The sequence below is a fragment of the Propithecus coquereli genome, unplaced genomic scaffold (assembly GCF_000956105.1).
Source record: "Propithecus coquereli isolate 6110/MARCELLA unplaced genomic scaffold, Pcoq_1.0 Scaffold123, whole genome shotgun sequence".
Classification (NCBI taxonomy): Eukaryota; Metazoa; Chordata; class Mammalia; order Primates; family Indriidae; genus Propithecus; species Propithecus coquereli.
Window position 1 is genome coordinate 4,648,510 of NW_012136414.1, and position 14,274 is coordinate 4,662,783.

Genomic DNA, 14,274 nt, shown 5'->3' on the forward strand with positions numbered 1-14,274 from the left:
TTAAAGATACTAAATCAAGTTTTAATCCCTAAAATTGGAAGAGATTAGAAAAAAATGCCATTTTTGCATAAGCAGGTGGTGAAGAAAGTTGTCTGGCATTAGAAAGTAGAGATAATCCAGTGCACCTTCTCAACCCACATCATGAATCCTGTCCCTGTTGCCTGTCTTAGATGGGTCAGCAGCTTAGATCTACAGCAGTGACGGCGACTTGGTTCTTGCTGAAGTGAACTTTCCTATTAATGGGTGGCTCTAGCTGTTCAAAAGGTTTTTCTGTAACTTCTATGTGTACGTCCTAGTTTTGCCCTTTGGTGTCGGAAAGAATATAGCTGTGCTATGGGCTGAATTTTTGTATCCCCCTCAAATTCATATGTTGAAATCTAATTCCCAATGTGATGCCAGTAAGAGGCGGAGTCTTTGGCAGGCGATTAGGTTCTCATGAATGGGATTAGTGCCCTGATAAAAGAGGCCTGAGGAGCTTGTTCGCCCCTTCTATTATGTTAGGACACAGAGAAAAGGAGACGTCTGTGAACCAGGAAACAGACCCTCATCAGACACCAAATCTATCTTGGACTTCTTAACCTCTGTTGTTTATATGCTACCTACTTTATGGTATTTTGTTATAGCAACCTGAATCTGAACAAGCTGCCATGGTGCTTCCAATAGTACACACCCTTCTAGGCTATTCTACTATATTCTAGGTGAAAACAAAACAAAAAAACTCTTGCTATTACATTGTTTTTAGACTCTTCACAACTTTGCTTACACACCTTTAAACACACCCTTGCCTATTAAAACAACTCTTCAGATTGTGATGTCTAGAATCAAACATACATAAGTGCCAGATGTAGTTTTACTACCAGTTATTGTGTTTATATGATTGCATGCTCAGCTTTGATCTTTGAGATGAGGGGTTAAACTTGAATAACTTCTGAGGTCTTTAACAACCTTTTTTTTATTATTTCAAAATATTGTGGGGGTACAAATGTTTTTGGTTACATGGATCACTTTTGTTATGCTTGAGTCAGGGTTGTAAATGTGCCCATCACCCAGATTGCGTTCATTGTACCTGTTAGGTAGGTTTTTGCCCATCCCCCTTACCAATTTTTAAAAGCTATTGTATCTGGTTTGTGTTTATATTGTAAGTTTGTAACATAAACATGCACACATGTATTGGCTTCTGGAACTCCCAGTTGGTGCAGAGTCCCAGATTATTTTTCATGTAAACTGCTGCTAAGCTGTGTCATAAGCAACTGCATGACTTTCCCTTTATCCTTATTACATCCTCTCTTGTTTGTTTCTCTTTGTTGCTGAAGCCTCTGTGGGTGATTTTGAATGTTAATTCCATAACCGTCAAATTAGCCCACCAAAATGTGTCATCTCTAAATTTTCATAGCATGATTCCCCATATTCATGTAAGTCATTGATAAAAGTTCAATAGAAAAGGGCTAAAATAGAATCTTGCTCCTAGTGTTTTCTATTCAGTGAGACATTTTTCCACTCATCAATAATCTTTGAATATATTGGTTTTACCAACAATGTGTCCATGTCATTGATATTATTGTCCAGCCTACATTTCTATATTTTTTCCAAATGTCAAAAAGGATATCATAAATGAGCTGTCAAATACCTTGCAAAAAATATAATGCACTGTGTCTACAGCATTAACACAATGCTGAGGAATTAGCAATGCTAAGGAAAAGTGTTTTGTTTGGCCTGGCTTCCTTGAGGTGAGTTCTACACATAGTCTGTTCTGTGTCTCTGGAGACCCCTGACTCACACATGAAGGTAACTTCTCTCCCTGTGATCTTCACCTGGGGACATGTGTAACTCCTGTTGGCTGCTGCTATTGCTAGTCACTCACTGTGATATTGTGCAGGTTCTCTTGGGCCACGGACCCATGTAACCATCCATGACTTCTGGCAAGATTGGACATGTTAAATGTCAGGATGTTGAATGCAAGGTAAAGAGGAGCTAAACTTCTCTTGCACTGTTGATATTTCTTCCAGAAATATCCACTGCAACCATGTACAACTTCTGTTTCCTTTGCAGTGTGCACGTGTGTTCTTCCTCTTGTGGAGCCACCGCAGACTGGGAGCTACAGGGAAACACCATAGCTGTTGTTTGGGATGACATTCTTGCCCTCTTTGGGTGCTTGGTTCTTCATTATTTCCTGACCTATGCCCCTTCGTTGGGCACAGAGAGAAAGTCATTTTTTTTTTAATTTTAAGGACATCTGTAATTTTTAAGGCCCCCTTTAGAACACCTCTGCCCACCCCTCCCAGACTTTACCTCCTAGATGTTGCCAGTGGCTGAACTTTCAGTTACAAACATAAAACTGAGCAAATTGTCACTTGAGTTGCAAAGTCTAGGTTGACAAATAAGCCCTGAAACTGAGAGCTCCAAGCTACCTAGATTTTGACTCAATCTTCTAACCAGAGAGCAAATTTGTGTTAGAAATGACTGTCTACTGGGAAGGCATGGGGAACTGCAGAACAAATGCCAATCCCTGTCCATCTCAGATACTACTAAAGAGAGTGCATCCAAGAAAGAGTAATAAAACTAGTAGAAGGACGAGGTGAGCAAATTCAACAAGGAGCTCTTTGGATTATGGAAGTGTAATGGAGACGGGAATGGCAGGGAGGGGGCAGAAACCTACATTCATGGTAGGACCATTACATGCCAGAGATTGTGGAATGAAATGCTTTACATCATTTAACCTCACAAGAGTCCAAGGTAGGTGTTTTTGCTCCATTTTAAGATAAAGATCTGAAGTTCAGAATATTTAAATAACTTTGCCCAATATTTGAGATTTTAAATAAACCCAGGAGAAGAATATAGACTCATCAATCTTCAAACTGTATGATTTTCCCATCTATACTTCACTGTAGGAAAAGAAAAGTATTTTTTAAAAGTAAATCATATTAAGTAATATAAATGTAAAGTTTAGTATGTTTTGAGGCTGTTTCCTACTGTGAAATATTACATTTCTGCAGCAACTGGAAAGCAAATTGGGGAAAAGTTCCCCCCCCTTAATTATACCAAACAAATGATCTTACAATTACATAAGAAGTCAACCATTACAGTCTAGCCGAGTGGCTTGGCTTCTTGTCCAAACCTCACAATGAAATATGCAGACTTTCTGGAACCACATATTAAAATCTGTGCAGTTGAATCAGCCCTTCTTTCTGAGTAACCTAAACTCAATACTATTGAGCATATTAGAGAACTCCAGGGATGAGATCTTTAAAACCAAATGTCAAAAGGTGAATACCTGATAATCATCACCTTAGTTCCACAGTCATGGAAACTGGCTTTGTTCTAATTTGTTTTCAGGCATGTGGGTCTGTACTGCAATAAGGCGCCTGTTTTAGAGCCCTATAAAAAGAGATCAACCCAAAATTTGGCATACATAGAAAATAATAGGGCAATGTTCTTGTGTAAACTAGCTTTGAGGAAAATTCCTAAACAGATGTGTCAAAAACGGTGAGTGATTCCAGCATCTCTCAAATAAATATATAGTCTCCAAGGTGACTATTTTGAATGACAACTCTCATTTGGGCATTAAATTGAGTTGATTTGATTTGCCTAGTGAAGAGCTTGCAGAGCATGGAATGTGAAGTCAGGAAGCAACCATGTGCATCTCAGCACCACATCCCAGCTATCTGAGAGGCACTGTTTGCATTTTGGCTCTACTTGAAAGACACCCTAATTTACCTAACCTTTCTGAGTTTCTTTTTTCACTTGTAACACAGGTCGGATAACATCTACCCAAATTGTTGTGATAATCGAGTGAATCTGACAATACGAAAGCATTCAAGACAGCAAAGCACTAGAATGTTATAACTCATGTATAAGTTAATATGTAAGTTTAATACCACGAGTTGAAACCAAGGCTTTCAAATTCTTATGAACCATCAGTGATGTTAATAATTAGCCTTGGTCAGAAATTCCAGAATCACCCACACATGTGTGTGAGGTCCAGCTATTTTTGTGCTCAATTTCATATGGAAGGCCATAAGGAGAATGCATTTATTCAATTTTATGAGCCTCAGAAGACCAGTGGATACTGCCTGCTTTTGAATACTAGAACCTAGATCTCAGCAGTTTCCATGGACTCACTTTATCCTTGTCTAGAGTTAATGAGATCAGAATAAAACTAAATAAACATGCTAAGAACCCGGTGCTTTGCAAACCATAATGGTATCTTAGGGAGCCAGAAATAAAATCATGTTTATTGTGTATATAAGACTGAGGTAGGCAAATAGGAGGACAATAGTATGTCAGCTCTGTCCGTGGGCGAAAATATGTCCTTAGAGATTCTTACTTGAGGAAGGATTGTGCCATCAATAGAAGGCAGAAGGAAGAAATGAGAGCCAAGGACTTAACTCTTGCCTAACTTTAGTTCTTTCACAGTGGCTACTTTGAGTTTCTGCTTACTGACAGCACAGAGCAAAAGGACAGTGACTTTAGAGCACCATTTCTGCCCCCAGTAGAGATAAATAGCTGTGTTACCTTGGTCAAGTTACTTACCCTCTCTTTGCTTAGGGTTCCTCATCTGTAAAGTGGGGAAAATAATAGAACCTACCTCTTAATACATGTAAAGCACTCCTAGAGGTGAGAGGCTGTAAAATACAATGTTAGAAAACACAGATTCTAAAGTTTGACTGCCTGGGCTCAGATCCCAGCTCCAGCACTTATTTCCTGCAGGATCCTGGGAAAATTAGTTAACTTCTCTGTGCCATAGTTTTTCATCTAAAAATTGGGTAATAATAGTACCAACCTCATAGAGTCATTGTCAGGATTAAATGAGTTAACACATCTATAGTTCTATAAACAGGGCTGGTACATAATAAGTGCTAATGTACATGTTTTTTATATTATTACTTGTTTCCTGGAAGAGCTTCAAACAGGATATGGAAATAAAAATTAAACAATTTTCAACATTGTTAACTTTTGTTTCTCTGGCTCCATTAAGTGTAAAAATCATATTATAGTGATAATCATACAATGTTGGCATATCCCCTGTTTTTCAGAACTAGTATTTTGGCAATGTCTCTCATATGACATTTTATCTCTTTTTTCAGAGTAAATATCAGCAAATCTTTTACTAAACTTTTATTAAGATCACTTTGCCTCCCGATTTACAGAAACTTAATGTTATTTAATCTCTGTATCCAATTCTTTTCTCCCTCTGAATGCAAAGTCAATGATTTTTAATGCCTGCATACAGACGAGATTCACAGATATTGGGAGGATGATAAATGGATTAAACATTTGTTCAGGACAATTTCTGATTCTGCCTCTCCTTCCCTTTCCCCACAGATTCATTTTAATGTTTCTGCCATTCATTTATTCATTCAGTATTTATGGAGAAGACTTGTCAGGCACCATTGTAAGTGGTAGAAAATAATGATTCTGACACTTGATTTGTGTTTTACAACTCATTGATCATTTTCACATATATTAAATTCATTCAATCCTCAGAGGCACTCACTTCATTTCGCCACAGTTCTTCCTCCTCTTTTAACTTTTTATTTCTCTTAATGTTCTTCATTCCTTTCCTCAAATCTTTGGTGTGCAGAATTCAGTAGTCCCTCCTTATCCAGGGGGGACATGTTCCAAGACCCTCAGTAGATGCCTGAAACAGCAGGTAGTACCAACCTTGATTGCTGTCCATCGGAACACATTGCTGTTCATGTCTTCCACCCAAAAAATTTAATGCCTCTTTCATCTTAACTAAGCACTTATGACCCAGTGTGGCCATTAGTTTTGCAATCGAAGGTGTGACAGCAACACTAGCACAAATTTCTTTTTCCTTCTTCACAATTTCACAGATAGAAATTTCACAATTTCTATGTTCTTCTGTAGATTTTAGTACATGATTATTTTCTTTCATTATTAAGTTGAGCACTTTTACCTTTTCACTTAAAGGAAGCACTTTTTGACTTCTCTTTGGCACATGTGAATTGCCAGCATTACCACCCTTGCACTTTGCGGCCATTATTAAGTAAACTAAGTGTTACCTGAACTCAAGCACTGTGATACAGAGATAGTCAGATCTGAAAACTGAGACGGCTACTAAGTGACTCATGGTCAGGGAGCGTAGATAGTGTGGATACACTGGACAAAGGGACGATTCATGTCTAGGGCCAGACGAAATGGGACCACGGGAGATTCCATCACAGTACTCAGAACGGCATGCAATTTTAAATTTATGAATTGTTTATTTCTGGAATTTTCCATTTAATATTTTCAAACCACAGTTGACCTTGGGCACTTGAAACCACTGATATTGAAACTTTGGATTAAGGAGGAATACTGTATTTACTAAGAGCTTTGGTGGGGAGTGTAGTGAGAAGCCAGTTTGAGGAGAAGGCAGTAAGTGGTGAGAAGATACAAATGAGATGAGAATCTAGGTCCAGAGATATTTCCAAAATCCCACACTTTAGGAACAAAGGACAAAGTACTTGCAAGCACACTGTCTCTTATGTAGGATAGTATAAAGAGTCACTTGAAGAGGAACAATGACCATCAATGTATCCATCACTAGGAACTGGGTTGAGACTAAACACAGGGCTAGTGGTTTCCTAATCCTCCCTTGCCCCCTTCCAATTAAACTTTATTTAACAAACTGGAGATGCTAAAGCATCGTGACTCCCTTCTTCTCCTAAACGCCCAGGCCCTCAAATCCCAGCATGAGTTCCCCAATTATATTTCCTCTTCATCAACCAACAGGCAAGACAGAACACCCAAAATTAACCGGAAAATTATTCCTTCTGTCTCAAATCATATGTTCCATTCATTATTATGTCACTCATGCACAACCTGGCTTCTATAAGGAAATACCAATGGCTTTCCTGCAGAAGACTAGCTTGCGGTGGACGAATATCTTATGGCAAGAAATAGAGAACAATGGTAGTAGGCAGCTTGTAGTATATAAGCACATAGTATCTCTTACATTTGAGTTTGTGCTGATCACTTTAAGGGTACTTTAGAGATTCACAGGATACGAGCAGATGATACAATACATACACTTTTTCTGCGAGACATGCTAATTTCATTCCTAACCCAGGCCCCTTTAACATGTTTGGCCCTCTGCCTGGAATACTCTTCCTCCAGAACTTCTCATGGCTGTCTCTTTCTTATTATTCAGCTCAAATGTCACTTTCACAGAGAGGCCTTCCTCAGGCACTCCCTATATAAAGTAGTATCTCCACACTCAGTTCCTCTATCTCATTTCACAATTTTATTTTCTTTGTGGCATTTGTCACCATCTGAAATGGACTTACCTATCTTTATACTGTATTTATTAACTGTCTCTGTTACTAGACTGTAAGCTCCTGGAGGGCAGTGATTATTTTTTAACACTGCCTAGAACATAGTAGTAAACCCTGAATAAATATTGGTGGAGTACGTGAGTGAGCAACAGACATTTGAATGCCTGTAATACGCCACCTCCGTTGTAGGCATTGAGAGTGTAGCGATGAATCAAGCAGACTAACATCTCCCAACTTTTGGAGTTTACATTCTAATGCAGCGAAACAGTCAACAAATAAGGAAGGGGAGGCTGCTTGAGTGGGGCTGTGCTGTGTTAAGTAGGGGCATGGAGGAAAGGTCTTGCCCTAGAGACCGGAAGATGGTGAGAAGGGAGGCACCTGCACAAGGTGAGGAAGATAAGGCGGGGTGGGAATGAGGCTTTTAGGCAAAGGGAAAAGGAATGCAGAGGCCCTAAGAAAACAGGAAAGGGGCTATGTGGCTAAAGCCAGCCAACTCCTGGGGGAGTGGCAGATGGATCAGAGAGGTGTTAGTGGGACAGCTCCAAACATGTAGAGTCTTGTCCAGCCATCCCCAACCTTTTTGGCACCAGGGACCGGTTTCATGGAAGACAATTTTTCCACAGACAGGAGTTGTGTGGGGTGTGGGGAAGGGGAGCTCAGGTGGTGATGCTAGCAACGGGGAGCAGCTGTAAATTCTCTCACTTGCCCCATCCCACTCACCTTCTGCTGTGCAGCCCCCTGGTTCCTAAGTTTCATGGAAGGCAATTTTTCCATGGAGGGGCTGGGGAGGGGCACAGTGGAGCTCTGCAGCCTGGTCCCTAACAGGCCACAGCCTGGTATTGGTCCATGGCCTGGGGGTTGGGGACCACAGTTGTAGGCCACTGCAAGGACTTTAGTTTCTGCTCTTGTGCAATATGGGAAGCCACTGTGTGGGAGTGGGGGCGTTGAGCAGAGTGATATACCTGCCTTTGGGTATAACAAAGAGTCTTTGTTTTTGTTCTGGTGATAAAAGACTGTAGGGGTATAGGTGGAAGCAATTAGAACATTGCAATAATCCAGGCAAGAGGTGATGGTGGCTTGGTCCAGGCTGGTGAAACATGTTAATAGTCTGGAAGGATTTTGAAGGTAGAGCTGATAGGATTTGCTGATGCAATGAACAAAGTAATGATACAAAAATATGTGCAGAACGGATACAAAGAAGGCTTTTCTTGGATTTACAGAAAAGAGACTGGTTTTGTCAGGTCTGTGACACTGATATAACAAATAGAAGCACAACTACCTAGAAATCCTGCACTGGAACTTTTGTGTCATCTATTATTTATCCCAAAGAACATGACAGAAAAAAAAAAGAGTGGTGAAATATATTCGGTATCAAAATCTGTACTTGCAATTAAGCGAGCTGGTTTGGGGCTTGATCTCATTTCAGCACACTGACATGAGTGCAATAATTGCTCAGCAGACATAAACATTTCAAAACGAAAATGACACTTATCCGTGAGGAGACTGTGAAGCTCACTGGGCAGTTACGCAGAAGGGTAAAACATTATTAAGAACAAAGATCTTGCCTGATTTATCCCGATGGGCGATCTGTACTTCAAAATGATCTGATAACTGCTCAAATCTCTGACCCTTTGCTTATTGGGCTACAGTGGAAGTGCCTGGGAGATTACTCAACCGCGCATTTCACTACCTGGTTCCCTGCAAACAGCAGGTGCACAGCAAACAGTCCTTGACGGGATGATTTCTTAGCATTTCTCTTCACCCTCTCCTCTGTCTTCTTGCAGGGCTCAGGAGCATTTATTTATTTTTATACCCCAAATCAGTGATCAGATAGTCACTCATAAATATGAAATCTCAGAACGTGCTGGGTGCTACGCAAAGCGTGTGTAGGGAGCAATCCAGAGGCCCCACCCGCCTGGGAAGCCAAGGAAAAGCTTCTAGGGTGAGGAGCTCTGCAAGCAGCAATCCGACAGTGAATGCTAATGTGCAGGCAGCAGGAGTTGGAGAACCAGACGGGAACAAGAAGAGGACCTTCAAATATACAAATATCCTCCTTGAGATTGGAGGGAACCTGGGATGACGGAGGCGAGCAGGGGCGCCTGGACCTTTGGGAGGATGGGCACGCGGGGCACTGAAAGGGACGGGGACAGAAGGTTCCCTGGCCTTATATATCCCTTCCCTTCGTCTGGCCTCGAAGGCTCTGAGGGAGGAGGCCGCGTCTGCCTCCCTTGTGGGAACGCGCCCCGAAGTCACTCCTTAGCTCGCCCAAGTTCCTCTGTTGCCATTTCTGCTAAATTCCAACTATTTGAGCTCTCCCAACCAATCACTTTCTCTCTGCACCCAGAAAATAAACTATTGTAAAGCATCCTGGACACTGAAGTTTGCTTTTTGTTTCTAGGGTTTTTTTTTTTAGGACTGCACGGCAACGTGAACAAAATCTGGCTGCCCCAGGGCTGGGGCGGCCCTTTCGTCTCTCCGGAGAACTTTCAGTAACACGACGACTACGGCAGCGCCACAGCTGCACTATTCCAAGCGGCAGTACGGAGGCGGCTCGGCCCGAGGCGTCCACACATTTCCACTCCCGGGGATCCAGAGGCGCCGGGAAGTTTACGTCTTCTTTCCAGAGTCCCCAGGCACGGGGTGGGGTCACCAGGGGAGAGGGCGCAGTGACTGCTCCTCCAAAGAAGAGCCGTCTTCCCGGTGGCCTGCCCCACTTCGGGAGAGGGAGAAAGTTGGGCCGCAGCGCGGGGCGGGGCTGGGGGGCGCGGGTGGGAGTCGGGTCGCCCCCCGCGCGCGCTCGAGCCGGGGCGGAGCCGGCAGCCCAGCGCGGCGTCAGCGTTTAAGATGCAAAACGAGTCCCCACTCCCTCCCGCCCCACCCCGCCGGGCGAGCCAGGCTCCGCCGCTCCGCAGCCGCCCCCGCCTCCTGCGCGCCGCTGCGCCCCAGCCCGCGGCTCTACTTAAGCAGCGCGCGGGCCGCGACCCGGCACTCGCCTGGAGCGCGCGGGCGAGGCGGGCGGAGCGCACCGGAGCTCACGGGGGCGCACAGCGGCGCGCTAGCACCGCTCGGCTCTGCGCGGCTCTCGGCGGCGGCGGCGGCTGCGGCAGCGGTCGGGGCACGGGGCTGAACGAGCGTCCGGGCTCCGGGGCTCCGCGAAAGGCGGCTGCGGCTCCCGAGTGCGGCCCCGCTCCCTGCCACTGCCCCGGCCCGGCCGCTTCTTTGCCATGGCTCTGGCGGACAGCACACGTGGATTACCCAACGGGGGAGGCGGCGGGGGCGGCAGCGGCTCCTCGTCGTCCTCCGCGGAGCCGCCGCTCTTCCCCGATATCGTGGAGCTGAACGTGGGGGGCCAGGTGTACGTGACGCGGCGCTGCACGGTGGTGTCGGTGCCCGACTCGCTGCTCTGGCGCATGTTCACGCAGCAGCAGCCGCAGGAGCTGGCCCGGGACAGCAAAGGCCGCTTCTTTCTGGACCGGGACGGCTTCCTCTTCCGCTACATCCTGGATTACCTGCGGGACTTGCAGCTCGTGCTGCCCGACTACTTCCCGGAGCGCAGCCGGCTGCAGCGCGAGGCCGAGTACTTCGAGTTGCCGGAGCTCGTGCGCCGCCTCGGGGCGCCCCAGCAGCCCGGCCCGGGGCCGCCGCCACCGCACTCGCGACGCGGGGTGCACAAGGAGGGCTCGCTGGGCGACGAGCTACTGCCACTCGGCTACACAGAGCTGGAGCAGCAAGAGGGCGCCTCTGGCGGGGCGCCGTCGCCCACGCTGGAGCTGGCTAGCCGCAGCCCGTCCGGGGGCGCGGCGGGCCCGCTGCTCACGCCGTCCCAGTCGCTGGACGGCAGCCGGCGCTCTGGCTACATCACCATCGGCTACCGCGGCTCCTACACCATCGGGCGGGACGCGCAGGCGGACGCCAAGTTCCGGCGGGTGGCGCGCATCACCGTGTGCGGCAAGACGTCGCTGGCTAAGGAGGTGTTTGGGGACACCCTGAATGAGAGCCGGGACCCGGACCGGCCCCCGGAGCGCTACACCTCGCGCTATTACCTCAAGTTCAACTTCCTTGAGCAGGCCTTCGACAAGCTGTCCGACTCGGGCTTCCACATGGTGGCATGCAGCTCCACGGGCACCTGCGCCTTTGCCAGCAGCACCGACCAGAGCGAGGACAAGATCTGGACCAGCTACACCGAGTACGTCTTCTGCAGGGAGTGAGCTCCCCAGACCCCCTCGCGACTCCAGCGCCCACTCCCCTTCCTTCCTGCCCGAGAGATGATTGCAGATCCTCCCGCTCCTCCTCTGTCCCCAGGCTCCCCTCCCCGGGCCCCCCCCCCCAGAAGTAACGGGCCAAAACCCGCCCCCCAACCCCCAAAAACCGCAACCAAAAAACCCCCGGGCCTCTTTGGCCTCCTTGGAACCCCCCAAACCAAAAAAACCCGAAAACGAACCCCCCCCAACCCCACGCTTCCTCTACTCCCTGCCGCAAAGTGCTCCTCCCCAGGTGGGACTTCCGTCTGGATCTGGTGGGGCAATGTGGCCACAAAGTCACCAAGTACCTGGCAATGATTGAATTGTTCAGAACTTAATTGGACCGTGTCCAGTGTGTAGAAGATTCTTTGAAATCTTCTCGAGCCCTTATGACTCATTTGCGGTTTAAAAGATCAGAATTGATAACACTGGGGATAGTTAGTGTTTTAAACGGCCATTATACAGTCTTTTGGACTGTCTTTGAAGGTTGAGTTTTAGAAGGCTGAATGGAAGACTGATCCTGAAATCAGGACCGCATGGAGGCAGTCCAGTGACTGTAAATGAATAAAGTTTTGAAAAGTTACAGGTAAAAGCAGAACAATCTAGTGCTGGCACAGTGAAGGATCCTATCTTTCCTGTACAGAGTAAAAAAAGTCTTCGCCTGTGGCTTAAACTTGTAGACAGTGATCCTCCTCACTGCGGAGGTGCCCTTTTTCATCGGCTTGTCGCCAGAAGCTCTTGGTTCCACTGATTGAAATAGCAGCCCTTACTGTCAAAAGGGAGAAAAGGGCGCTGCCCCCTAAGAGGGCAAGGCTGCCCAGGACGCCAAGACAGGTGCAGGAAGACACCTAGCAGTGGCTGTAAAGGGAGCTGGGCAGTAATGCACGTCGTGAGTGTTAGGAAAGCTTGTATTCTTGCAGAGAATGGCAGTAGGATCCTTAACTCTAAGACTTGGGGGTGGGTGGGGAGGGGAGGGAGGAAGGGGGTAGGAAGGGTGGGAAGGGAGGAGCAGACATACTCATTTATTATTTGAAAGCTGGAAGTTTGTACCATTCGTTTGAGTACATGCACATTTTAAAAATATCAAATAGTACATGCAAACATGCCAAGCATTTTATAAAGATTAATAACAGACCTCCTCTTAACTGGCAGTTTATTGAACTTACTGTTTTGAGTCCTAAACTTAGAAATTGCTAATACTTGTAGAACTTAACCAAAGAGTTACCCAGTAGGGTTTTAGTTTTTGAACTTTTATTTTCTTGTTGATTATAAATCTTGATGTTAAAATCTATTTACTTGAGCAAAATAAGTTTGATTTTGGTTGCTTAGACTTAAGATCTCTTATTAAAGATCCTTGTTTTCTCCAAACCCAGCAAATGTTGACTACTGGGCAAACCTGAATACCCGAAAATGCCACTTCCTTCATGCAGTCAGTTTGAAGTTAAGGTGGAATCTTTGCAAGTGGCAGAGCTACAGAGAAATATAAGCACCAAGGGCTGCCCATCTGTAGATAGCTGTAAAATGGAATGTTTTTAAACGAAGGCAAATGAGTACTTAAAAGTGAGCTGAGCAATAAAGTGGTGTTTTAGGTAAATGCAGCAGAAACAGAAGGAGACCTGGTTGCCTTATGCCTTTACTCTTACATGGAATAAATTCCCAATGCATATCCTGTGTGCACCATAAGCGAAGGGAAACAACCCTCATCATGCTTCATGCTGTGAGGTGTCCTTTGACTATTCTGTGATGACAGAGAAGACTTTCTATTTTGTTTTGTTTGTTTCAGCATCTTTTTCTGAAGTCTGTTTTTAAAGATTTTGTAAGAGCCATTTTCAGTGGTTAGTGCTATTTTTCCTTCTTTTTAAAAATGAATCTTGTACTGTATCTTACTGTATCCATATAGCGGTTATGAATTGGAACAGTTTTATTCTTAGACTCATGTGATCCAATCTGTATATACCATATATAAACATTTTACATGAATCATTTAGTTTTTTAATTCATTTACTAATGCTATACAGTTTCCTATATTTCCCCCTAGTAACTTGCATCAGATGGTGTATATACTAAAAGCAACATGTTTTGATGAGTTTCTTAGATCCTTGTCTATGGGGAAACTGGGTTAGGAAAAAATACCTAATTGTAAAACTGAGTTTGCTCCATACTTTTTTTGCTTGGTTATTAGTTGTATATTTAATCATTTGTCGATTAACTGTCTACTTAAAATCAAGGTACCTGTATTTTTAATCCACTAGTTTTTTTAATTGGGAAAGAGAAAGATTTAAAGTCTTTATTATTAGAGTTACATTTTAAGAAAAATTAGCTTTATATACAAGGCCTGTAATTGTAGGGAAAGTGGAAGCAGAAATCCAGGGAATTGTGTTTGCTTATGTGTTGAGTTTAGTCTCAGACTAGATAATGCATCAGAACTTATCTCTGTTTCAAGCCTGGGATGATTTAGGACTGTTGTTCACTGGCCAAAAGTGAGTGTCACAGAGATTTCCCTACCCTGTGTGGCATTTTGTTAGATTGTTCAACAAAAAGCACGTGATTGAGAACATCTTAGGACAGATCAAAACCACTAACAGAGGGCAAGACTCACCAATTCTGATCTCCCTTGTCAAATCTGCTCAACTCCAGGACATTATGAGAAACTGCTAAAGTTTTGTCTCAAGTCTTTGTGAATGTTTATATTGTAAAACTTTGAGTTGAGCTATCCCAATGTCTTGTACATAGGCATCTTAGTCCTTTTCCCCTTG

The 14,274-nt window shown here is 44.7% G+C and overlaps 1 protein-coding gene across 1 annotated transcript; it reads left to right on the forward strand.

The window, feature by feature from the left end:
• The first annotated feature begins 10,247 nt into the window (after positions 1-10,247).
• On the forward strand, positions 10,248-13,552 carry KCTD12 (potassium channel tetramerization domain containing 12). Its single transcript, XM_012637781.1, has one exon. The coding sequence runs from the start codon at positions 10,502-10,504 to the stop codon at positions 11,483-11,485; it is 984 nt and encodes a 327-aa protein (XP_012493235.1). The 5' UTR covers positions 10,248-10,501; the 3' UTR covers positions 11,486-13,552.
• Positions 13,553-14,274: the final 722 nt, after the last annotated feature.